Source organism: Pavona decussata, unplaced genomic scaffold (assembly GCF_977016875.1).
Source record: "Pavona decussata unplaced genomic scaffold, jaPavDecu1.1 SCAFFOLD_58, whole genome shotgun sequence".
Lineage (NCBI taxonomy): Eukaryota > Metazoa > Cnidaria > Anthozoa > Scleractinia > Agariciidae > Pavona > Pavona decussata.
The window spans coordinates 4439246-4465804 of record NW_028145480.1 but is presented as its reverse complement, the minus strand read 5'-3'; the positions used below and the strand labels follow the sequence as shown (position 1 = coordinate 4465804).

General features: G+C 37.1%; 2 protein-coding genes across 11 annotated transcripts in view; both read right to left on the bottom strand.

Annotated features, from left to right (window-relative positions):
• Window positions 1–17000, bottom strand: part of LOC146479795 (uncharacterized) — a 50697-nt gene extending 33697 nt beyond the window's left edge. The window contains exons 1-13 of one of the 2 annotated variants that reach the window (XM_085110638.1): window positions 16929–17000; window positions 14618–14632; window positions 14332–14399; window positions 13555–13791; window positions 13061–13202; window positions 11998–12344; window positions 9038–9179; window positions 7809–8149; window positions 7166–7307; window positions 5792–6138; window positions 2666–2807; window positions 1580–1920; window positions 598–739 (exon numbers count right to left, since the gene is read on the bottom strand). In XM_085110638.1, the coding sequence (XP_084966764.1) occupies window positions 598–739; window positions 1580–1920; window positions 2666–2807; window positions 5792–6138; window positions 7166–7307; window positions 7809–8149; window positions 9038–9179; window positions 11998–12344; window positions 13061–13202; window positions 13555–13791; window positions 14332–14399; window positions 14618–14632; window positions 16929–16971 (2449 nt within the window). In that variant the 5' untranslated portion in view covers window positions 16972–17000. The remainder of the gene's footprint in view (window positions 1–597; window positions 740–1579; window positions 1921–2665; window positions 2808–5791; window positions 6139–7165; window positions 7308–7808; window positions 8150–9037; window positions 9180–11997; window positions 12345–13060; window positions 13203–13554; window positions 13792–14331; window positions 14400–14617; window positions 14633–16928) is intronic. The other variant, XM_085110640.1, reaches the window with a different exon arrangement.
• Window positions 17001–25596: 8596 nt separating this feature from the next.
• Window positions 25597–26559, bottom strand: part of LOC146479794 (uncharacterized) — a 78203-nt gene continuing 77240 nt past the window's right edge. For all 9 annotated transcript variants that reach the window (XM_085110629.1, XM_085110633.1, XM_085110632.1 and 6 more), the window contains 2 exons: window positions 26163–26471; window positions 25597–25818 (listed from right to left, as the gene is read on the bottom strand). In XM_085110629.1, coding sequence (XP_084966755.1) covers window positions 26164–26471 — 308 coding nt within the window. In that variant the 3' untranslated portion in view covers window positions 25597–25818; window position 26163. The remainder of the gene's footprint in view (window positions 25819–26162; window positions 26472–26559) is intronic.

The following is a 26559-nucleotide window of genomic DNA, read 5'->3' as shown; positions in this document are numbered from 1 at the left end:
TTTTCATGACCTCAGGGGTTGAATAAGCGTTAATATGACAAGGAGAAATTTCATGCTGATCCCTGTTAGGGATCTAAATCAGGTTCTTATTCTATAAAATTGATTTTTAAGACTTAGAATCTATAAGTTAAATGAAATAGGCTCTCACTCTCAGGCATAGGAAAAGGCAACATTCATAAAAACGTTTTGATTGTTTTTATGGTAATAAAGAAGACATAACTTACAGTGCGCACATTACGGCACTATGCACATTACACAGTACCACTAGATTCTTCCAGCCACTGTTAAATAACTTATATAGCCCACATTTATGTTAAGCATCATTTAGATATAAGAACCTGTTGAGGCTAACTTGGAAAAATACAGGATCTTACTCGCGGGTTTTTTTTTTTTTTTTTTTTTGTATACGGAGAAAGGGGACAATTTCAAACATCGAGCTCAACCAAAATCAATTGGTATCGAGATTTCAATGAAAAGAACTTAGCTGCATTGGGGATTAAGAGAAACATTCATTTCCCATTTAAACATAGATGATCAATACGTCGTTTGAAATCCAGTGATGTATAGTAACCGGCTCTAAAATTTATAACTTCTCACCTTCTTTGCATCCATACAGCTCCATTCGCAAGGCAATGAATCCATTCCAAGTCTTAGGATGAACCCTGATGTAGCGAGCCACGATTGGAGGATCGATAAAGTTACCAACGGCGTTATTAGAGTCGCTATTTCCTGTAAACTCCTAAATGAGAAAAGAAACCATGTTAATTAAAAGCTCATACAGTTTTTCGCCCAATGGAGCCTACTGCCCTGTCATTTCTTCCTTTCTTTGTTTCCCATTGTTCTTTCCTTTTTTACTGACAATTGTCTGTAATAAGTTACATGTTTGGTCGTAGGTTATACGGAGGGGCCCAATGCCAAGCTCCTTTCACCTTTTATGAGGTATCGGTGGGTGTAGATAGGATAGATAGCAGTTTATTGTAAAAATACGCTTAGCTTTTGTGAGACCAGCAAGCTAGGCTCACCAGCTAGTTTACAGGTATTTCACACTAAATGATTAAAATAACTAACACAAATTAAAAACATCAAATGGCATACTAGGTAAAATTTAAATTTGTAATACAAATTAATCATCATACGTAAAACAAAAATTTACAATAAAGAAATAAATGGATATAAAAAACTACAATAATTCGTATTGTGTGAAAAGCTCACTCGATCATAGTACACCTGCCAGATCTAGTGTTCTGATACGGTTTTTAAAAGCCTTGTAAGTAGTCACTGTTCTGCTTGAGTCAGGTAATGAGTTCCAGAGTCTTGGTGCCGTAAACCTCCACGATTTAAGACCAAATATACAAAAACAGCGTAACGCAGCGTAATCTAGTGCGAAAGTGTACTATTCGTAATTCTTATAGCATGCAGGAGATTGGTTCCTTTCTTTCTTTTCTTTTCTTTTTTTTTTTCTCTTCATTAAAATGCAATACAAATTGCAACATAATTTTTTTGCGTTAAGTACCTAAGGAGAATTTCGCGTAATCATGGCAAGAATGTAAATTTATAACCAAATTATGATAATGAGTACCTGGCCATTGTTATAAAATTCGAAAACCGACCCTCCTTGGATCCTGTACGATAGTGTATAAGTTTTGGTCCACCAGCCGACATTGTATCTCCCCTGAGTAGCAATTCTGGTTACTTTAACATTCTGACCCAGATCAATCTGTAAGAATTGTCCGCGACTGGCGCTCGATGTCTGGGGAGACCAACCGCCGTAGTAGCTTCCTTCAATGACTTCGTTCAATCTTCCTCTATCTGCTTGACAGTACTGATTGTAATCCGAAGAGGACATCATCGCACTGTCTGGAATCTTACCACTTTCTATTCCAAAGGGTTCAGCACATGTGATCTCGGGAGGTGTAAAACCTAAGCGCAAAAGACAAAGATACAAAGCTCCCATTATTTTGTTCCATGTTCTCATTGTGTAGACACACATGCATCACACAGAAGTGTTAAGAAGAAAGCAAAGTACTCTAAGTAAGTATTGCGCAGCAATGTTCGATCCGTGGCCATTTCCAATACGTCTAAGTAAACCCTATCTAGACCGGGCTTTTCTTGACTTTTGGGGCCCGTTTCTCGAAAGTTCCGGTAACTTACCGGGCCCGATAAGTGTCTGGTGATAAATGTTTCTTAACAGAAGTCAAATTTTGTTAGCTTTGAATACTAAATTTCAAAATCTTATAATTCCGTAAAAACATTGCCCAAGTACCATGTCTATCATCACTGTGTAATCGGCGAAAAAAGACTTTCGGGACTTTCGAGAAACGGGCCCCTGGACCGGGGAATGCATGGGGTAGGGATTTACACGAATTGAATGGGTTTTGTTTTGTTTTGTTTTTGTTGTTGTTGTTGTTGTTGTTTTCACTTATTTTTGTTTGTTTGTTTTGTTGTTGTTGTTTTTACACGGTGAAGAGAGTTTATAAGGCAATGTGACCACCGTACCACAAACAGACGGATAATTCAAGAGCTGACGTTTCAATCGTTAGCCACTACCAATTGAAATCTCTTCGCACTTCGTTCCCACGACTGACGGACGCTGAAGACGTCAGTACTTGATTTTTGTACGGTGGCCAAATTATATTGATTTGATGGAAGAAATAATAAATTTTACCTTCTTTGCATCCATAAAATTCCGCTCGTAACGCTATCAGGCCCTGCCATGATTTAGGCTTGATTCGAATGTACCGAGTGATGATAGGGTTCTCCAAAGTGTGGGCCACGACTGTGGTTTGGTCACTGTTTCCAGTGAACTCCTGCAGGACGATAATTCAAATGATGAAAAGGAAACGAGATAAAGAAAAGAATACATTAACACAGAATGAGTTTCGTAGCTGAAGACTGACTGAAATGCAAAAATTTCGGTAGCAGAAAACTAGTTTTCAATGGTTCACCAAAACAACCAGTGGCCTGGTTGATACAGAGATTATTTTGACTATATTATAATGAACGGTTGAAATTTCCCCCATGGCAGTCGACTGGTCTTCTCTCTGGATGCGTGATTATATATTTTTCTACCACAAGTTAGGTTATAGAGTAGATTGGTGAAGATGAGGGTCGATGTATATGGAGAACAGTTGGCTCGGTTAGGTGGTTCACCGCCTTTGCCAGGCCAACTTTTACCTAGCTTTTATATGCCGAGAACTAAGTGGTCCTGGTTGACTGAGTCAACGTTGTCCATACTCAATTATACATTGACCCAGCTAAATTAATTGCTCATAACTTTGTTATCCCTTTTTCTTTTAGATTGTTTTAAGTTCTTTACCTTATGGGCACTGTCCATTTAAATTTAATTTCCCCGATAGTGATACTGATTTTTCTTAGAAATTAATTTAAAAACATTTTGTTTCATGGCAGTTTTTCTTTCTTTTTTTTTTTTTTTTTTTTTTTTTTTTCATTAGCACCTTAAGCCTGGTTTACACGTACGACGCATGCATAAGGATAAGCACAAGCAAAGGCACAAGGATGTTTACACGTGCGATAAGTGTAAACATAAGGTGACATACGCAAGCGCAGAAGCATAAAAATGTGGCACAATTGCGCGGCTGGACTGCCTTTTGGCGCGAGATTTGATTCCAACATGGCGGACCAGAATGTACGCTGACAACCTCAGACTGTTTTTCAGTTTCCTTTCCCTGCGATTGTGCTTATGCTTGCGTCGTCCTGGTTTACACGTATGCAACAACACAAGCACAAACACAAACACAAGAGAATGGAAATCGTTCCATTCTCTTGTGCTTGTGCTTATGCTTGCGTGGTTGCGTCGTACGTGTAAACCCAGCACAAGTGCAAGAACAAGGTGCTTATGCTTGCGTCGCACCGGTTTATACGTAGGTATCTTGTGCTTCTGCTTTTGTTTATGCTTATGTTTGCATCGTACGTGTAAACCAGGCTTTATGGCTCTCATGTGTATTGCTTTTAAACACACACAAGTTTAAAAGCCCTAAAAAAAATTTACCAAGCGCTAAAGACTATTTGCCCATATCCTCCATTTGTTAACGTTTATTTAGAGACTAGAATTAGTACTATAAGAGCAGAATTGACACAGTTTTGAATTTCCAAGCATTTTTGCTCGGGCCGCTAACTTGCACTTACAAAAAAATATATATATTATGACGTGTATTTCGACGGCCGTTTACAAATTATTTGTAAACGAAAATGCTTTCTTCCAGGCAATAATCGATAATTTGTCTTTATGTTACGTGTTTCAAGCTTTACACAAATACTTTAAACATTTCGATACCACCAATATTCGCAGAAAAAATATTTTTTGAACATTTTGTTTTGGAGCAGTGCATATGCAATGCATTTGCGCCGCTCTGCTTCCATGCGCTTGGACAGTAAAAACACGCAGAATTTTTCAACGCTCTTATATTTCGGACCACAACCAAGTGTTCAAGTCTTTAAAAAATTTTTATAAGGGCCTGAATTATTTTAATAGGAGCAATAATGACTGATTTATGATTTTTTAAACATTTATACCCTAGCGCTAAATATGTCTGGGAACCCTGTTAAGCAACGACGACGGCAGCAACAGCAACAACGCTGTTAATTAACAAAAACAATCGCTCCGCACGTGCATCTTAAATTTTGGTACATTCCTTAGCCGTCCTCCGTAAAACAACAACGTGAACTGACCAATTTAAGGTTTGTGGAGAACATGAGCAAACGACGGAAAATTTGTCTTTCTCTGTTAACTTGAACGCAACTCCTACCAATTTACGCAACTCTCTAGCCGTTTACTAGTCTGATGCGTCTCCGAGTAACAATCAATATTTTTTTTTACTTAACTTGTTTTAAGCTTTACAAATATGCTTGAATCGTTTCGATAGGGCAAATGTTCGTGGAGAAACTAACTTTTAACATTTTGTTTTGGGGAAGTTTCGTTCGCACCGCACGGCTCTCATTCAGTTAAAGATCTGATCTGCCAAACAACCAAGAGTGATTTTCCCGTTTTCTCCTTTTCTTGACGTTCATTTAGATTTCAGTAGAAGCAATATTAACTGAGTTGTAAATTTTACATATGCAATGAAGAGAGTATATAAGTTTAATTCAAGCGTAAACTAACAGCGATAAAACTTAATGTCAGGCATCAATTTATTGTTCACCTGCGCTGTGAAGCGTCCTTAACCGCTTGATCGACGCTTGAAAATCCGCGAATTCTATAAATGCTACGTTAAAAATTGGAGCTCCGCTTCTAGGCTTGGCTAAATATATTTTTTAGCTTTTCAACATTATAATTGCTGATTTAACTCGGCAAAAAGGCGTGGTTATCCACCATTTGTTATTGTTTTCAAGTAGCCCTTGGCTGCTAAGATCTGCTTTTCGGCACGGCCATGAAAGGAGCAAAAATACGTCTGCATTAGGACGTACCGTACTTAAGTGGAAATATGCCTTAAAACCGTTAAAGATAGCTAGAGGAAATTCGATCTGCTTTTTGGAACTCGCATCAGCTGTCCCAAGAAATTGGACTAAAATGGCCTCGACCATACTTGGCATTACGCGTGAAACTGAGATCAATATATCTTTTGAAGTTCTTTACCGCAACACTGAAGCAAAGGAAGACATTTTTTTCTGGAGGAGATTCCAGTGAGAATAAATTTAACCCAGACATAGTGTTTAATGAATTAGGACGATTTTTAATGCATTGCGCAACGGCAATTGTTTATCTACTGCGGCTGCGTGTCCTAAGCGTATCTATCCCGATGTTTCATTATGAAAGTACATGAAAATAGTCTACCTTAACGTGGTCGTCTTCCTTGTAATCCTTCCAGAACACACCTTCGTAGCTGTAAGCAAGAGTGTAACTTTTTGTCCACCACGCTGCTTCTTCTCTGCCTTGAGTCGCTACCATGGTTACTTTGGTCCATTTACCAAAATCCACTTGAAACCACTGCAATGTGTTTGAAGTAGCAGCAGCCCAACAGCCATACTTGCCGCTTGGTGCATGCTGTTCCAGTCGTCCGTTTTCTGGTGGCGTGTAATGTGTATTCCAAGTGGTAGATGCGGTTATAGCAGAGTCTGGAATCCTGTTGTCCTGCATTCCAAGGGGTGCTTTGCAAACTGGGGGCTTTGGAGTGGTAAATCCTAAAACCATAACATCAGAGGTAAAGGGAAAAGTTTGAAACATCTTGCTCAATCAAACTGAATAAAACTCACCAAGAAAAGCTCTTTCAGCAAGGCTTCCGGTTAGAGGGTCAGGATTTGTAATAAGTGCCCCCTCCTCTGTTAATCTCCATTACATGAATAAAATAGTTTAAAACTCACGATTATCATTATTAATAGTCGAAACTTCAGTCGTTTGACTATACCAGAAATTTGCCTTTGGAAGTACACAGAAGTTCTATATTCTGTAACTGGAAAAATACCATTGCATTTGTGATAAAGAGCATTTGTTACTCTGTTCCAGTAAGTTGTCTTTTACTTTTTTTATTCTAATTTTGTTTTGTTCAAAATTCATGATTTGAAATAAGCGCCCCCAACCCTTCCCAAGAAGTATTCATCCCCTACTTGAGGTTTAAAAGTAGTGGATACTTCATTTAGCGGTTGAGAAAAGCTTGCATGGAGGTTTTGGGGTTGTAGGAACGTAGACTATAAGTACACCTAAAATGGTAACTCAGAATATCTTTTGTGCAAGATGTTTGTCTAGATACCTGCATTTCAAGCATTTCAATTTTAATCCCAAATGCCACAGCTGAGTAAATATCCATTGATATGAATTCTGAGTAGAGATTTTCTAGGCATTAAGGAGGCTAGCCGTTGTCTTAACCCCTTTTTTGCAATCCATAACCCGATGGCTGCACGATTTATATGTAACACTTCATGATTGATATATTAAATCTTTTAGAGTTCAGATTTCAACGGCTTCGTTTTAAATGGCTTGCTGGAAAAAATTGTCATATCTAGTTATCGATTTTAAAAGTCAATTTTTCTTCTTTTTGCCAACGTTATTTCGCGAAAAAGGGTATTTTATCTCATCCCCCCCCCTGCCCCCCACCCCTTCCCCCTACAAGTTTTTACTTTACAAAAATGCGTAGAAATATCATATTGAAAAAAAATAACCTCTTCTTGGTTTTAGTAGGAAACGACAAACATAAACGTTATCTATTTTCACCTTCGGTGCATCCATACAGCTCCACTCGTAATGCAATAAATCCATTCCAAGTCTTAGGATGAACCCTGATGTAGCGAGCGATGATTGGTGGATCGACAATGTTACCCTTTGCATTGTTAGAATCAGTGTTTCCTGCAAACTCCTAAGGCAGAGGAAGATAAAATATTAAATTTACCGTTATTTTAAAGTTGGTGAGGATGGCTCGCCCTCAAAGATAAATTAGGAAAAAATTTGGTGTGATGGGTCAATTTTCGTTGAGTTTGCTGCTACCATGGCAAGGAAGTTTTGATAAATAGCTATTTCAGAAATTGGAATGCTCCTGTTTTGAATTAAGAAATGTTCAACTTTCTGACAGAGCCTGTTCTATTTTATATCATATTTGGTGTTGTATTGGCTTTGATTAAAACTTTTAGTGAATTTTCAAGATGACGGATTAAAGATGACGTAATTGCCACTTGGTATGACTTAATTATTATCGTGGAAGTCAAAAGAAATATTTTAGCCTCCAAGTTCCATTGTCATAGTTCTAATACTGCCCGAGTCAAGTAGACAGTCATCACACGGAAGACGAAAAACCCCGGTCACCTAAAAACCTATTTTTGTTAATTCTGGCATTTGCCAGCGACACCTTTTTAAACGATACCTGGCCATTGCTGTATTGTTCGAAAGTGGACCCTCCTTGGATCCTGTACGATAGTGTGTAACTTTTGGTCCACCAGCCGACGTTGTATCTTCCCTGAGTAGCAATCCTGGTCACTTTAACATTCTTCCCTAGATCAATTTGAAGCCATTGCCCTTGACTGGCACTGGAGGTTTTGGGAGACCAACCACCATAGTAGCTTCCATCTATCATTTCGTTTAATCGTCCCCTTTCTGCGGCTGAGTACTGATTGTATTCCGAAGAGGCCGTCATCGCGCTGTCTGGAATCTTACCATTTTCTATTCCAAAAGGATCAGCACATTTGATCTCGGGAGGAGTGAAACCTGAAAAAAATTACAAAAACGAAAGAAAAGACAAGATAACTCGCTATGATGTCTTCTCATTCTTCATACGAAGGTTTTTCAATCCGAGAAAACTCCAGAACTATTCATTTTTTATTAGAGGCCTGTCAGAAAAGTCATTGGCCGACCAACCGCGCTTAATGCAAGGAAGCAATCCTTTAACAACGCAATCTTCTAAACATAGGTTGAATAATCGTAAAAGAATACCTCGGATTATATAACATATAGATTTATAATTTAAACTCGAATTAAACATATTTTAAAAGGGCACTAGCTATGGGCACAGCCCTATCTAGTAGTGTAGTAACTGTTCAAGTCAATAGAAGAAGCCTTCAAAGAGGTGTATGAACTCTTAAGTGTTTAATAAGAATTAAACTGAAGCCCGTGCTTTCCTAAAATTTTTATTGTTTACATGTTAACAGTTAGATATGAAAATAATCATTGTTTAACTCGATGATTCCATGCAAAACCAATTTCTCACCCATTTGTTTAAAGAAGTTTTTCTTATATTGCCCATTATAAAGCTCTTTAAGTTGACTACCGTAAGTTATACGTTTTTATGTCATTACAGTATACGAGGTTTGGGAGGACTCAAACATTCGAGATGGCGCCTGTTCAGACAAAGTGAGTAAATTGTTCTACCATACATAACATAGCATTCCCCCCCCCCCCCCCTCCTTCCACCTCCTTCCAGGTACAGTAATCTATAAACGCATGGTTAAATAGGTTTAGGTTAAGATATAAACAACCTTTTTTTATCAAAAAAGTAAAAGTGCTTTAAGCAGCACATCCCTGTGTAGTTTTATACAATATTCTTTCAAAAGATGGTGTGAATAATGTAACCCACAAACGTGGGACCAAGATACTTACCAGATTTGCACCCATAGAAGTCAGCTCTCATTCCAATACTGCTATGCCAAGTGATTGGTATAATTCGAATGTATCTGGTAATAATAGGCTCCTCCAGCAAATGGCTGACAATAGTAAACTGATCCGTGCTACCAGAAAATTCCTTCAAAAGAAATATAACTTTTGGTTATATATTTTTTAGCAAAGAATAAGGTACATTGTATATGAAAAGAAATGATTTATATAATTCTTACTTGAGAGGCCGATGTTCATTTACTACAAAATTACTCTGTCGCCTTTCATTAGTTTCACTTAAAGCTAAAAAACAGATAAAGACTTACACAGTCTTATCGTTATTTTCTTGAATTTTACTTTATTTTACAGTCCTATAGTCGCTAGAATGAATAAATAAATAAATAAATAAATAAATAAATAAATAAAATATGTAATTGAAAATGTTGCTAAAATTTTCTGTATTGATGTAAGCCTATCAGGACCTAAGGAAAAATAGAATAACGGGTCACTTGTGTTTAAAATGACCCAGTAATATTCTGGATATCCCTGCGATGGACGGCCAAATGAAAATGGATTAAAGGTTTAAAAAAAATTGGCTTTTCTATTTCTTTTACTGCCTCTTAAAGGAGAAAAAAACACGAGTTTGGGTCAGTAGGACCATTTAATTTACGGAAAAAGGCACCTCTTTTTTATTTATAGACAACGTAAACACCGTAGTAAGAAAGAAAAGGTCTGTTACTGACAAACACCCAACCATTGCTCTAAGGGGGAATGTTGTCGCCGCTGGAGATCAAACAAAAACAAAGGAGCAAAAAAGGTTTACTCAACCCGAAAAACTAGAAGATTGACTCGATTACTTCATGGCCGTTTACTTGGCCTCGTGCTCACTATAGTTAAATATGAGTTAAATGAAATTCTACTCTTTTGTCAGGGAATTTCTCTGTCATCAGCAATTTTCTTTATTAGACAATTACTACTGATAAAAGTATTAGGAAGTGCAAAAAAAAGGTCAAAATTTTGCTGCCCGCATGGTTAGTAATACTAAGAAATACGATCATGTAACTCCAATGTTAAAAAGCCTAAGGTAGCTACCAGTCAAACCCAAGCTATACTTTAGGGATGCTTTTATGGGTTTAAGTGTACGACGGGCATGGCCCCAGAGTATTTAGGTTATAACTTTAGTTGTAGAGGTAATGTAAGTGGGCGGGCGACTAGAAGTTCGCAGAAGTTATATAAATCCATTATTTAAAACTAAAACAGGGCCGAGATCCTTTTCTTATAGAAATGTTAACATATGGAATAACTTACCAACTGAAATTAAGCTTAGCCAGTGCTTGAATAGTTTTAAGCGTCATTTATAAAAGTATCTTTTAAAAGACTCTTTTACGACGAGCTACTCCGTCATCGGTTTTAGCTTGTTTTTAATTACTTAAATCAATTATCATTTTATAATATTTATTTGTACAGTGTTTTAACTTATTTCTTGATTATCATTACCATTGTAATTACAAAACCCCTAATGGGAGTGTCAATAAAGTATTGTATTGTATTGTATTGTATTGTATTGTATTGTATTATATTGTATTGTATTGTATTGTTTTGTAGCATTAACGTCTAGTGTCGATACGTCTAAGTTATGTCTAAGTAAATCACTATCCGACTACGTAAAAGACGATTTTTTTAGTTTTAATTAAGAAGACTGACTGCAAGTTGAGATAACTCTACCTCTAAAAATCTACCGACAAGGGGAAATTATCATTGAGATTTTCAGTGAAGCAAATTCTGCAGGATCTGGTGCTTGTTGCAGAGCTCAGGAAAGAATGTCCAATAAAACATGCGAGGCACGGCCAAGAGGCTGCCTCGTGCACATCCTCGTTTAAAAATAATTGTGATATTTTGAATTTAGTACTATGGCTCTACAGAGTATTCGACCACTCCCCACCCCCCCCCCCCCCTCCAATACTAAAAGATTTCCAATGGCTCTCAGTTGATCAACGTATTGTTTTAAAATTTTACTGTTTACTGATAAGGCTCTTTATAACTCAGCAACTGTTTATGTACAGGATCTACTTTCAATTTACATTACTTGACGCCACCTTAGGTCTGCTTTGGCTATTAGCTACTCCTCTCTCTAATCTTTCTCTAAATAGAAGACTTATGTGGACAGATTGTTCTCTTTCTGTGCTCCTAAATTATGAAATTAATTACTCATTGAATTAAGCAACTGCATGTACTTCAGTCGATATTTTTAAAAATAAGTTAATAACGTTTCTTTTTTAAAAAATCATTTAATTGATATCTAGTTTATTTTCACGTTTGAACAATTTTCTGACCATATCTAGCGTCCTTGTTCTGTAAAAAAATTTTGTCACTATTGCAGAGCGCCTTACAACTTTTGGATTTTGGCGCTATACAAATTGTATTAGTAATTGTAATACTTAAACGGAACTTTAAAAAAGTGCAGAAGTGGTTGCAGCAAAGAAATAAATAAGACTCTGAAATAATTTTTATTCATTTCACTTTTAATAGCAACAATTTCCGTCAGAAAAAAGTAACTAACACATAAGTTATTAAGCTACAATTCCAATCTTTCATAACAGAACCTTTAACTTAAATTTGCAAAACGTTTTGAAGCTTAAATAAGACTTGAATACTTCAACATTTCTTATTCTAGTGCACATTTATAAAGTCCTAACTACGATTGAATGCTCAAAAAAATGAAAATTATGTGCGTTATTTGATGACGAGATCTATTGCATTCTTTCAATGACTCGTCTCTTTAAAACTGAATCCCAACAAATATGCATGTGGTTGAGTTCAGATTAAAACCCTTAAACTTTTGATCTGACAATTTTATGGGCATCAAGCTTCATCAGCCTGACACAATTGAATGTCATTTCTTGGCTACATCCACCATGAATAATTAATACTTTTTAAGAAAGTATCTCGTTATAGTAAAACAGTACCTTGACGTGGTCACCATCTTCCTTATAGTCCTGGTAGAACACTCCGTCGTAGCTGTAGGCAAGTTTAAACTTTGTAACCCAAGTAGCAGCGTTCAGCCTTCCCTGGATCGCTACCCTGGTAACCTTTGTCCAGCCTCCAAAATTTACTTGCAACCACTGCTGTTGGTTGTGAGCTGATGGTACCCAGCTTCCAGTGCCCCCACTTTCAGCCTTTGCGTTCAGTCGACCCTGGTCAGCCCTGTACGCTGAGCTGGCTATTGACGATGCTGTAATGGCTGAATCAGGGATATTTCCGTTTTCCATTCCCAAACCAGCCATACAAGTTGGAGGCTTAGGAGTTGAGAATCCTGCGAGAAAAAAGGGTCGAGCTGTGCTAATCAATGCTATATTTTTTATGAAAAATATTTTAGTTAAAAAGCTAAAATCTCAAAAAGAAGGATTCTGCTTTCTTTCTATTTTGCTTTACTACATTCCTGAAACTATGTGTTTGGCTACGGATGGCCAGGATGGTAAAGATTGAAAAAACAAGGAATTTTATTCTTACGTTTTGTATCGTGGTAGATAAAATCACTAGAGTTGATTTTGATGTGTTTTTCCCTTAAGGAAATCAAGTGATATCCCTCTCTTTTAAATTGCGACATTTTTTTTTTACTCATTTGACTTTAGTTTTGACTCATAAACGTAAAGAACCACATGACGTTTTCAACTTTGAAACGCAATTGTAAAAAGTATTGTTGGATTTTCCCCACATCAAACCTTTATGTGTGCATGTATGACCTTTCTGCTTGCAGAAAAACCATCAAGAATAGCCCGATGTATTCCTCGGTCTCCATGGAAGTTTTTATACAAGCCAGGGAAAGCTTGTTATCTTAATAACTAACTATGAGATGAGAAAGCTGTAGTGTTTTATCTAGAATAATGTTGTTATATCTTTAGTGTCTTTTTGGTATCATTGTTTTGTAATTTGAAATGTAAACGACTCACTGGAAAAGCATTTATGAAGTGATGAAGTGATACCGCCAATAAAGCTTTCACTAGTACAAAAGATTTCAGTCTACCTCACCTGAATAACATCCATATAACTCAAATCTGAACGATATGTAACCATACCATGCAGTGGGGTGAATTCGAATATAACGAGCAAGGATTGGCTCATCTAAGGTGTTGACAACTTCATTTATGTAGTCTTTGTTTGCTATGTATTCCTGAAATTGAAAATGTTGAATTTTTATAAGGAAACTAGAAAATTCCAGTTATCAATTTTACCTACTTGACTTGAGAAGTTAATGGAAGATTTATGAGCGAAATCTATCTTTTTGATAAAAATTGAAGGTCTTCTTAGGGAGAGATCGTTAATTGATGAATTGACATTTGAAACGCTATTTGGTAAATACTTCACCAAATCAGTTCTACAACTTCTAAGCCATTTTGCAAAATGTCATAATATTATTTGCTGAACTTGATATTCTCGAAATTCCCGGAGCGCTCCTATAAAACAAATTGATACAAAAAGTTATTTTCTTTTGCTTATTTTTGTTTTCTTATTAGCTAACTTACCCGAGGGACGTCATATGGCTTATGCAACTGATACTGAAAGAAACCATCGATGCTGTAAGAGACGGTGAACTTGGTTAACCACTGCGGATAGTTATGTCGACCCTGAGTTCCGATTTTTGTCACTTTGACCACTTTTCCAAAGTCCACCTGCACAAACTGCCCCTTGTTGCTAGTTTGGGCAATATATTCGCTTTGATGGTCGAGTCTGCCTTTGCCTGGTGCATAAGCAGCGCCATACTGTGAACAGGAACAGAGTGCACGATTACAGAAATTAAAGAATTGGATATGGGAAAAAAATGAGTTAGAGTTAGAGTAGTACTTGGCGGTTGAAGCAATATCTGAATCAATACGACATTAAGTTCCTCATTTTTCCTAACTTCGTACCGGGTACATGTTCCCCACTAAAAAGCCAGGTTCTTCCCAAATTTCGAAGGCAAAAGGATAGTCCTGAGACTGCGTAAAAGTTCATCTTTTTGGGCTACAATTGATACAACATTCCTCTTCAAAATCCCGGTGTTCAAAACGTTAGATAGGGCATTAAAAAGGTATAAAAGCAAGTTTTGTCTATCTTATTTTCGGCTATTCAAAGTGCATTCGAATTCAAATTTGTCGCTTCAGTAATTAGTTTGTCTGTGTGCTAAGATTAATTGAAATATATTTGAGACTCAAGGTTTTATTTCTTTTCCATGTGTATACGGAATTTCACACATCACTATAGCGCGCATCCGGTTCAAAACCCACGGGATAAAAAAAGTCACAGTTTAGTTGAATTCACACCTCAGACATAGCTGATAAGGCAGAGTCAGGAATCTGTCCACTTTTCATTCCCAATGGAGAGTCACAGTCTAAAAGCAAACATTAAAACGAAGACACTTAAGATCCCAATGTGAAACAGCTGAAAAAGGTCATGGTAAGTTTGGTAGAAAAAAAAAATACAGGTAATCAGTTCTAACACGTATATATATTTTTTCAAGGTAATCCCAGGCAATTCAATAAGAAGTTAAAGAATATAAAATGAAAACAAGAGATATGAAATGTTTCAAGTAAGATGATTTTGACATACCTCCTGCGACAAGTCCTAAAAGAGATGGGTAAGAAAAAAAAATGATACGTTAAGTTCATATAAAGCTTCCATAACCACAACAGTCTATTTAAACTTTTAATGAGTTTGTTCCAAAAGACGTGAAATGTAGGAGACAGGGATGGCGCAGTGGTGAAAGCGCTAACCTTTCACACCAATATGTGGGCCCAGTTTCGTCATATGTGGCATTGACTTTTAAGTTTTTTTTTTTTTTTTTTTTGGTTCTTTTCCTTGCTCCGAAAAGTTTTTCACCGGATAGTCCAGTTCTCCTCCACAACATGAACGAACTCAAACTTTACCTGGAAAGAGTTGGTGAGAAGACACTTTATGGAGATGCTACTGTAAATTTATCTCTTTAGTTTTTTTCTTATTTAACGATTTTTTGATCAAAGAAAATGAAAGCACCCAAAAGCTAATTTTCGTCTTGGTAATATCGAGGTAAATTCGGTTTCCATTTTACTAATTACCGGTATAATTATTCTTTATTATTGGCATGAAATAATGTACGAAATTTTGCATATGAAATAAACACATAACTGTTTCAGTGATCTACTGATTGAATACGTTGCAGAAGCAATACTTCCAATACTGTTTCTACACTAGCTTTTTTTTTATCTAAAGGAAACATTTGATCTATACAGTTTTCTGTTTTGAAAATTTTTTTCCTATATGTTGTGCGTTAGCGCGCGGGCCACAATTCGAATTTCTAAATTAATTATCTTAACTTTTTTAAAAATCGTTTAATTTTGCACTCTGCCAGTAGCACACTGAAAACCATTCCAGGAAATCAATCCTAAAGCATAGGCCAAACTAGCTGTTATTTATAAGGGTTCTCTTTTGTCACCGACAGATAAAATAAAACACGCTCAAGCAACGAACGATTGGACAAGTTTTCGTTATGCAGACCACACCATGCCACATTGAGTGGGCGAAGGGCGTTATTTTAAAACTGAAACACGACAAGGCCTCTTTCCTCCCATCACGCACTAAAAAAGCTTAACCAGGATGAAATTTTTTATTGCTTTTTCAAGTGTCACCGTGGAACTCAAACCTAAAAACTCACTTCGGTGGAGTAAACATCCATACAAAAAAGGCACTAAGTTATGTTGCCATTGGCTTCGGGCGTTTTGAAAAACCAGCTGACATAAAAGCACCGATAATTGTTCCACTAAAAAAGGGAGTGATTGAAAACGATAGAGCATGCTAATTTCCTCCCTTCAAACAATAAACAATTATTCAATTGTCTTTTAAAAGAAATGAACTTGTTAAAAATTCCTTTATCTAAATACCAAAAATAGTCATCAACCTTAAAATGTAAAGCGGATTTTTCTCGAAGAGAGTGAAAGCAAAGACAAATTTGCTCCTTCTCGTTTCATAACGATAGAGGCTTATGCCAGTTGGTTCAAAACATATACTCGCAATAATCGTTTTTGCTAGCCCTAAGATGCTTTATTGAATTAGCAAAAGCTAGATCGATGTATTATGCTTTGAAAATATTGGACTGTCGTTGACTCTAGCTTGTTTTCTGTGGTGTCTTTTGGTCTGGTCAATAGTTCACATCAACACAAGACATTTTTCTTAATCACAGAGATTGGCCTCTTTGAAGAGTGTTTAAATTGAGGAATGTCCTGAATGTCCTTGGTCAATAGTTCACATCAGCAAGCAAGAAATATTTCTCAAGCGCAGAGATTGGCCTCTTTGAAGAGAGCTTGATTTGGGTGTGTTCTTGAGCTTTGACCGAAAAAAGTCGCTGAAAAATTTCGATCAAGTCTAACGTTACCATTGTTACTTATAACGATTGAAAGCATTCCGTTAAAACTATAAAAGTTAAAGCCAAAAGTTAACCTCATTTTATGGCTGACCCTTTCCCCGTCGTTCGCTATTGACAAAAATTTACTAAATTATCACTCAAAGCGTTGAAATACAGGCCATTCTCGGTCTGGTAAATATGCATTAATTTGTTTGTCTTCGCGGGTCTTCGCGATTGAAGAACATTACATTAGATGCACCTTTGCCAAATTACATTTGAAAGACCTTCACACGATATGTTTTGTTTTCCTTTCACTCTTTTAGTCTTTCTGCTTGACGTAGTTTCCTTCTAAACTTAACTGTTTATCGTGGCATTTTTTGTCAGGAGAAGTGGATGTCGACAAAATTAAATTCGTCATTTGTATCTTGACAAGACAATCATCAAATTTAGAAAATCTCGCATAACCTTAACTGGTGCAATTAAATTGTGAAGAGAACGGGGGTAAATCGTGAAAAGCGAAAACTGTAACTGGTTTTATCTTACCAGCTCCAAAGAGAAGAAGTATTATTTGAACTGAGACGTCCATCTTGATGAGTCCACGTTATCGGATGACCCAGCAATAAGTGTTCTTGGGAAGAGTGCTTAACAAGTTTTTGGTATGTGGCCACGTTGCCGACAATAGCCAATCACATTGCGGCAATTCACTGTCAGTCATTATAGCCAATCACCGTCGAGTTAAATACACCCGACGACATCACCCTTTTTCATTTATATTGCTTCCTTTTGTTTTTTCTCTTCTATTATATTATTGATGGCGTTCAAAGGCGTTCTATCACCCTGATTGGGCGTTTCAAGTACTTCACACCTATTATTATTTTTTTTAAACTGCTACATTATTGTTTGTTATTTCTGTTTTTATTCTCGTAACGTTTAGGACTCAAGTGCGTTAATCCTGCCTTCGAAACCCACTCCCAAAGACAATTTATCAACAAGTATGAGTCCTTGTTGTAGATTAGACAATTAGATACTCGCGTAGATAAGAACGAAAAAGTTTTATTATCATAACGGCGATATAATGACAATACAATGGGCATTTTTAAATATAGATCAAATGGATTAGGTTAAACTGCTTTTCCCTCCGAAACTTTGAAGTGGAAAGTTGTAGGACAGCTGTGCGTTATCCTCATCCACAATAAATACTTCTTCTAGTCAAATGCTTAGTCATTGCTTAGTCGAATGAAAGTCGCAAGGTGTATATACTTACTTACTTGCTTACTTAGAAATTATTCGCGTCACTAAATGATAACCCGTTATCATTGCACATTGCGGTATAGTTTATTCGAAAAAATGCTCACGAATAAACTGATCCTTCAATGCCTGGCGTGCTACAAGACTCGACATTGAAACTCGTGTAAATAGCTGTTAGCATGCATAACTATCAAGTGATCTCCAACAGAGAATTTACCCGAGCCCAAAATTTCCTTATGGATACGTGAAAGTGAACATACGAAGCTTAAAAAAAGTGAATATGGCGAAAACATTGCAGGAAATAATTCCAAAAAAATTTAATGATGGATAAGAAAAAAACTTCATATACGTGCAAAAAGGTAATGAATAAACGAACACCCTTATATCTTGTATTGTTGTTATTGAGGTCATTGTTATTGAAGTCGCTTTCGTGAAATGATATAACACCCCTCTTAACAAAGATTCTGAACGCAACTCCAAACTCAAAGTGGTAGGGTCTTGAGAAAATTTCAAAATAATAATTATAATAATTACTGCTCCCTACCTGGAGATAACTGACAATTTTGACAAACATTTTAAGATGAAAATTAGCGATAATTTATCTTTGGTTTAAATTTTATCTTTCTATTATCCTTGGGTATGTATGTATGATAATGAGTAGTTTGAAACAATGGAAAAATAATTTGAACCAAGGATCAAATTGGGTTGTGAGAATGCAGATAATTCCTTAAGAGCAATAAAATAAATTAACGGTGTTAAAGTGTAAATATGTTCAGTTTTTTTCAACAAAAATGGGATAGCTGGAGATATAATTAAAATAAAACAAGCGTTTTCTAGTTCCCGTCCGGTTTTGATCCTTACTAAACGACCTTTGTAGACAGTCCTCTTAATCCTAGCCCGGAAGAAATTTTTCGGATTTGGACCTTCGACAGTTTAACCATTTGTTTATTTATCTGTAAATGCAGCTAAACCGAAACAGTAAGTTGAAGATTGTTAACTAAGCTAAAGTGAAAGAGATAACAGTCCATGTACGATACAAATTAGTTTTCCTCATGAATATCGTAGAGTATTCAATCGTAAACGGTGAATGTGGCTCATCTGTGCATCATTTCGTTATCATGATTTGAGTAACTAGCGCTTTATTACATGCAAAATGACGAAATTTAAAGCTTGAATGGGTAACTAGTTTAACTGAAGTTAAAAGGAGAGAAATGAGCGTTAAGAAATGCCGTTGCAATTTAGGAATATCATAAGTGTTCAGAAGAATGTTAACGGCGATTTCAGTTCTAGCCTTTTATCAATATAAAACGATGGAAGTTAAAGATTGAATGGATGGACAATTAATCTGAAGTAGTGATGGGATGAGCCGGAAAATATAGTGAACATGGTTCATCTTTCCATCACGACTGATTTCAGTTGTAGTGTTAGCGTGAAGCCATGGTAAGTTGAGTAGATGAGGCATTGAACTTAATTTAATAATTAAAGGATAAGAATCGCTGTCTGACATAAAATAAATTATTATAATTCATGAATATGGCGGTAATTCAACCTCAAAATGTTGAACAAAGCACATGTTTTCGTCATGTTTTCAGTTGCAGCGTGTTTTATTTTTTGTTTTTTGTTTTTTTATTAATGAAAGTTAAAGTTGGTATCTCAGATAATTTAACTGAAATGGAATAGGATAACAATCCGGTTCTGACATACACTGGAGCTTATTTTAATTCATGAATATGATAGGGTATGTATCCGTAAAGTATTGAACATGGCACTTGTTTTCATCGTGATATCAGTGCTAGCGTTTCAATTGTACGTAAAAAGATGACAGTGAAGGCTTGGATAGTTGACTGATTAAAAGTAAGAAAAAATTGGTGGTCGTTGTGAGACAATTATTATGGAGCTTAAGCCGCGACGACGACGACGACGACGTCAACGAAAACGTCAGAAAAAAATAGTTTTAATTAGCACGACACGGGCTCTGCACGCGCATTATAAACTTTGGTAAATTTTTGGCCGTCCTCTGCAAAGCAACAACGTAAAATGACCAAATTTGAGGTTTTATGGAGAACGTTAACGCATGATGATTAATTTTCGTTTTTCTTTATGAATTTTAAAGGCGGCCCTACGGCGTTAGCTCCTCGATAGTTCGGCCACATTACACAAACTGAGAGAGTATGAATCATCGGGAATTTTTTCATAAGATGCGAAGGTAATTTTTTAAGTTCCATCTCCGTCGGCGTCGGCGTCGTCGTCGTCTCTGCTTAACGTCCCTATTTTTATGGACCTTTAGTAGCGACGACAAGGACGGCAACGAAAACGTCGGAAAAAAATAGTCTCAACTAACAAAACACTGGCTCAGTACGTGTGTGGTACACTGTGGTAGATTTCGTCGCCGTCCTCTGCAAAACAACAACATGAAATAGTAGAAGTAACGCAATACTGAAGCATTTTACTTAAATTTCTTGTAGTAAAACGTACTACAAAATCGGAGAAATTTAAGATTTCGATCGTTTACTCTTCAGTTTGCTAATATATATATTTTTCAGTGCATTGTGCTTAAGACCGTTTCCAAGAAACGTTTGTTTAACTCGAAGTATGTATCACCTTGTTTTGTTGGTGTGAAAATGCAGGGTGGTCGGTCGCCATTTCGCCAAACGCTTCGGCGTGTACTAGTTTCGAGAAATTCAGGTGCTGAATGTGGCAGTATTATTCGGTTAAGGTTGCTCCAAACCTTCGCGGGTGCCTTCCCGAAAAAAAAAAAATTGTACGCGCGCTGTTTTTTAGGAAACCACCACAATCTATGTATCGATAAAAAGGTTAATAAATGCAGAATAGGATAAAATTATAAGCTATTTTGGTAATTTCTCTGCTAAGGCGAAGGAAGCCTGTAAAAAGTGAAATGACAATATAATCGATAATCGGGTATCAAACGTGATATCTGATGAAATGTAACTACACAGTATTATTTACAAAACATCAACCTCTCAAATTGTGTGAACATTTCCCCGTATTCCTATTGGTTTTCTTTTAATAGATCTGTCAAGTTCCAGTAAAAAATAATTTGCAAACGTGTTGCGTTCCGAGGGCGCCAGGAGGGAAGTATTTGTTTAAAAAAAAGAATGATGACACACTTTTGTTCCTCGTTGTTTAGTTAACTTTCGGGCCAAATTTCACGAAATTCTGTCAATTACATACCCTATTAATTCATTTGAACAGAAGGTATCCTGCAGAAATCGTATTGCGAGTTTTCACCTTCAAAGATTTAGAAGCATGTCACGCCTTCTCGGAGAATTATGTCAACACTGGGCTCACACTGTGAGCCGCCAGCCAATAATACAATAGAAATGGCGCTTCGCGGGAAAGTAATAGTTTTTTCAGTCACGTTTTTCCCAGTTAGCTTCTGCGAGCACGTTTTTGGTATAACCAAGGGAAAAAAATCATAGGGAGGCACCAGTGGCCGACATGAAAGCTACCGGGTGAGTTTTGTTTGTGTTCAGTAACATTGCAAGTATTCAAATGATGATCGTATTTTGGTTTATAAACCAAGATGTGCAAGAATACTAGTATCCCCAACCGCAATTTCCTACAATTAATCAGGTTCGAAGGTGTAATAAATGAGGTTTAAGAGCCTGGTTTTATTTTCGATCATTTTTCAAACTTTTGCCGGGATACACGTTAATGAGTGACGCATAATTTCATACGCGTTCCTCCAGTAATAAAAATTTGCTTCCATTTTTCAATTGAGAATGAACAGAATATTTTTTTAGAATATTGAAACTACAATATATAAGGTTTTCAAATTCAATGAAACTACATTTGCAGCACTAACAACATAAGCCGGTTGCACAATTCCAAGGTGAAATCAGTAAACAGTACAAGTGCGCAGCGTGAATCGTGAACTTTAGTTGTAAACAAAGCCGAATACAAAATTTTATGCGAATATTTTTCAATAAAAAACAAACGCGCATGATAATATCTCGTTGCATTCAGTCATAGCACATTTCAATAACTTTATTTTGGTGCAAGAATTGAACGAGAATTTTCCGTTGAAGAAAACCGTGCATAGTTATAGATTTTTGAACATTTCTTAACTGAAGTATCACGTTGCGCATTACCGCATTGACATAGAGAGAGGTACACGCACTGGAAATGTAAGGAAAACTAAAAGTGTAGCTACTTTCGCTAGTATGTTTTCAACTAGTATAATAACTAAGATTCTAGAGTATGGTTTTCTTTTGTTTATCCGTTGAATATTTCGAAAGGTACGACTTTTCAAAATTTTGGTTACACGTTCATGGCTTTCGCTTCATTTCATATGCGGGCAACATGATAAAAATTTTGATATAAAATTTTCAAACTCATTAATAATTCGTCAAGAGAAAACAAAGAAAATCACTACCGTGGCCGTGGTTTGGATATGTGATCCTAATTACCATGAAATTTTGCCAACTTTAGCCTTGAATTTCTCCAAGAATTATTGATCATTTGAGAAGCCATATCAAACACTCGAAAGTGTGTTCCATCAGATATCCAAACACCTCGAAGTCGTTTAAAAAAACTCGGCTGCGCCTCGTTTTTTCAACCTACTTCTCAGTGTTTGGATATCTGATGAAACACACCTTCTCGTGTTTGATATATTACATGAACTTATCAAGGAGGATGGAGGGATGTAGTTGTGCCAGAAAGCGTCCAGTCGTGTTTTGAATTTTCCATACATTTGTCTGTATAGCGAACCAGCCGTGAACTGCTACTAAAAATAGTTCGCGGGAAAAAAATACAGCGAAATGTATGGAAAGTTCAAAACACAACTGGACGCTTTCTGGCACTGCTACATCCCTCCAATTTTTTTTCTTAAAATCCTTTTCCTAATGCCAAAAGTTTCCAATCATGAATTTTTCAGAGGCGATGTTTTATGAAAATTATTTGACATCGGATTTCCATACAAACACTGTTATTTCAAGCCTGTTTGCCCACTCGTCAAAATGGCGTCGAAAACCGTGATATAAAGGCCTATTTGCATTTTAAGTATCACGTAAAGCGCACCAACAGAGAGGCCGTTACGCGCACTGGAGATGTAAGAAAAAGTATAAGTGTAGCTACTTTCGGTAGTACGTTTTTAAATAGTTTATCATGTTACGAGGTTCACACTTCCATTTATGTAACAGTTGCTGTTAAGTCACGCGCATTTATTATGTAACTTTTTCAATGCCCGTATATAGGCATTATGCAGAAGCACATGTACGGGGGATAAGAATAGAACATGTGGTTGTTAAGATGAGAAAAGACTTTCGCTCAGTGAGGATTTTTCTTCGCCCTGCTCCTTCTGATGGGTGTTCTTCAACTCTAAAGACTACTTGAAAGCTAACCAGGCAGATAAGCGATTGAACATTTGTATTTTAAAACTGTATAGACTTATAGTTTTAACGATCTTAAGCGCACATTGTGTCAATAAATTACGTGTTCCTGTTTTCCACGAATGTCGCCTGGTTCACCGTTTGTTGCAGTCGTTCGCATTGTCGATTCACCTTTGCGTCTGTACCAATTGGGGGCCCGTCCGGGGGCAACTTGTTTATGAAGCTTTACTTGCCGTATGTTTTTCGAACGTTCCTCAAACGTTTGGTTATTATTGCTATTTGCTCGGTGAATCCGGCGATATTCAACATGGCACAGAAATTTGATCCAAAGAAATTTATGCATTCGCCTAGTCAGGAGGTTTTCGGCAGTTAAACGCCAAAGTTCTACTGTCAGCATTTGCAAGACGTTAGAAATTTAGTTAGCTGGCAGTTACTATATTTTAGTGGTTTCTTCTCGCAGAGAAAGTGACCGTTTAAAGCAGGTCAAGACAATAGAAACAGCTCGTTGGTACTCAGAAGAGGGAGACCGCGACAGGCTTAGTAGAGGTCAAAATTGTAGTACAGTGGAACCTCTCCTTACGGACTGCTCTATAATACGGACACCTCTCTATTACGGACAGTTCACTTGGTCCCTGAAAGACCGAAATCCATATAAAGCCTATTTCTCTAAAACGGACACCTCTATAATACGAACACTTAATATTCCTGTCCCCTCGGTGTCCGTGATAAAGAGGTTCCACTGTAATTATGGAAAGTAATTTTCGGGATTTTATCAACTGACCGCTTTTCAGAGCGAGGGTGACCGCTTGATACGGTGCCGCTTGTTACAGCTTGGACCGTCCGTCAGAATGAAACTACGTCCGAACACAACAGGAATGAGCGAATGGAACAGTTCTTTCTGCTTATTCTGTTTACCGAAACGTTAAAACAACCCGACCGCAATTCAACGTGCACTCAACTCTCGTTGCAGCAGACACCCGTGGGGTCGTCATTTGGTGTCTGTAAGTTTGAGCGTCCGCAATAATGGGCTACGATAAAATTGCCCCGAATTCAAATTGTAATTGTTACTAATGTTACGAGCCAAAGAAGAAGGAATATCAGCTCCAAAGAATTTCTCATAGCCCCAACATTTATTGTACTTGCACCACTTTCATACTAAAAACCTCTTCGAAAAATAGCAGCCATGAATAGTCTGAGTCACAAAATGTATACATAATGAATGTATCGGGCTGTTTGAAGATCTTGCGGGAATATCAACTGCAGAGGGTACACGAGGGCGCAAGTCTATGACGTGAACAATGCAGTGACACAACCAACTAAAATACCACGAAAGTAGTGTAATCACAGTATAGCAATTTGAAGATCGGAAAGGGACTCCTTGGACGCCGTTTGTCATCATTTCTGCCGACAAAAATGGCACACAGAAGAAAACAAATATGTCTACCAAGATGTCCGTTGTAGCGAGAGTAAAACAATAAAAATATTAGTTTGAGACCACATAAAGTGCCGTAATTCAGTGATAGCAAGAGTAAATAGTGGGAGTTCAGTATTTCATAAATTACGTTTTTATTTTTTTGAGACAATAAACGAACTGGTTAGCGTTTAAAACAAAAACATGGTGGACAGCAATCTCATACCCAGAGTCCTCCAATCTCGTACCTTGAGTCCTTGGGCTCTTTGGTCAGCCGTTACTCGCCAGGAGAGACTCTGGGAAACTGGAATTTCATTTAATTTAATTAATTGGCTGCTTCATAATGGCTTGCATTGTTTTACCGCAGAAATCCCGCGGTGATAAAATTTCAGTTCCCCAGAGTCTCTCCTTGTGACCAACCGCTGGGCAAAGAGCCTGAGGACTCTGGGTACGAGATTGGGTGAACAGTGACTTTGCTTCAATGTGATAGACGTTTCTCGTTACATGACAGCTTTAATAAAACTCTACCAGCGTTTTTATTGCAATCAAATTAGTAAGAAATGTTGAATGTTACTTAGTGGAGAAAATTTCAAAGTGATAGCTACATCATTTCCTGGTTTGTTGCTAACATTTGTTGTTGACATGTTCGATGGAAATATGGCCGTTTAAGTCGAATTTCGCAACTTTCACCTCTCACTTGTGGAATAGAAACTGGATTGCGGCCAAATGTTTTAACAGAAGATTTTCATAGACGATGGATGGAACTTTAATTCCACTGATAAGTAGAAGAGCCTATGAGTACGAACTTATTCATAAACTTTGTGCCCTCAGATTTAAAACAGTAATTACAGCTTATGATTGCAATTCATCGTCAGCGCGTCAAGTCCGGTCTTCCAAACAGAACTAAGGAAATTTCAAGGCATCGCCTTCTTCTAGTCCATGAAAATCACAAGTGCGCCGTAAATAAGCTGTAAGGAAAATTACTCTCGGGAAAGTCACTGAAAACATCTGCGGGGACAATTCAAACATGGACCCAATTAGATCCGATGGGGGTAATCCAAGCTTTTTCAGATAATGCTGAGCGCTTTTAGGCAGATTTGTACGTCTGGAGGAGTCGTTAAATTAGCCTGAGGGACACTTTTTTTAATAAACACTTTCAAAAAGGACCAAAGATCGGGGCTATTAAGGATCACAATAACTACGTTTTTAATGCTCGTTTTTATTTTTCTATGACACCTAAATTACACCACTTCTCGTTTAGTTAACCCTTACTTTAACCCCTTAAATAAGGATAAATGCTTGTTATACGAACATCCGTGACTGAGTGGCTATCCCGTGCTACATACAGGTTTTCTCTCTTTTTCATCACCTTGCTATGTTAGACCCTGCTTGCGTTCCGAATGTGTGTCCAGGAATTCATTTCCTGTTCAAAGAAAAAAGTGCGAGTATTATTTTACCATTTACTTGTTTAAACTGTTTTTATTTCTCCTTTTTTTTTTTTCGTTAACCCAAATTCACCTTTTGATCTGGGTGATATTTTCCTGTCATTGGTGCTGTACCTTTGTTTTTATTTACATGCACTTATATTGCGTTTGAAACATTTGATGGGAGGTACATTCACACCGCCTTATTCATTGTTTCTTTGATAAATAAATATACTTAACCACGATGTACCAAGGCATTTCTGGAGCTAGGAAAATGAAGGATAAAGAATTGAGCAGTTAGGAGAAGGCTCAGCACGTTTTACGACAGAGAAGGTAAACTCACCTCACTCCAGCTCATACACAAATACGCTCCCGTGCACGTCTTGTCCGTTAGCATGGCCTGTGCCCTTCTTACTAAAAACACACTCCCTGGACACACCATACTTGCTGTAGGTGTTCTCGGCGTCATCACCAGACCAACAATTCTTGTCGTCTGCTCCAAACAAGTTGTAGCCAAGCTTTTCGGCCTTCGCTTTGCAGTGGTCATAAATAGCATCAGGGCCAGACACACTGCTCACATTGTTATCAAATGTGTCAGGCAAGGCGTTCGTTGGGGATTTGTTGTTATAGCAACCCATGTTTTCCCAAACTCCTTACAAGAACACAAAAAAATCAAAGGAAGAAGTGAATATTCTTGATCATGATATTAAGGTCTCAATCACAGAATAAACAATCATTTA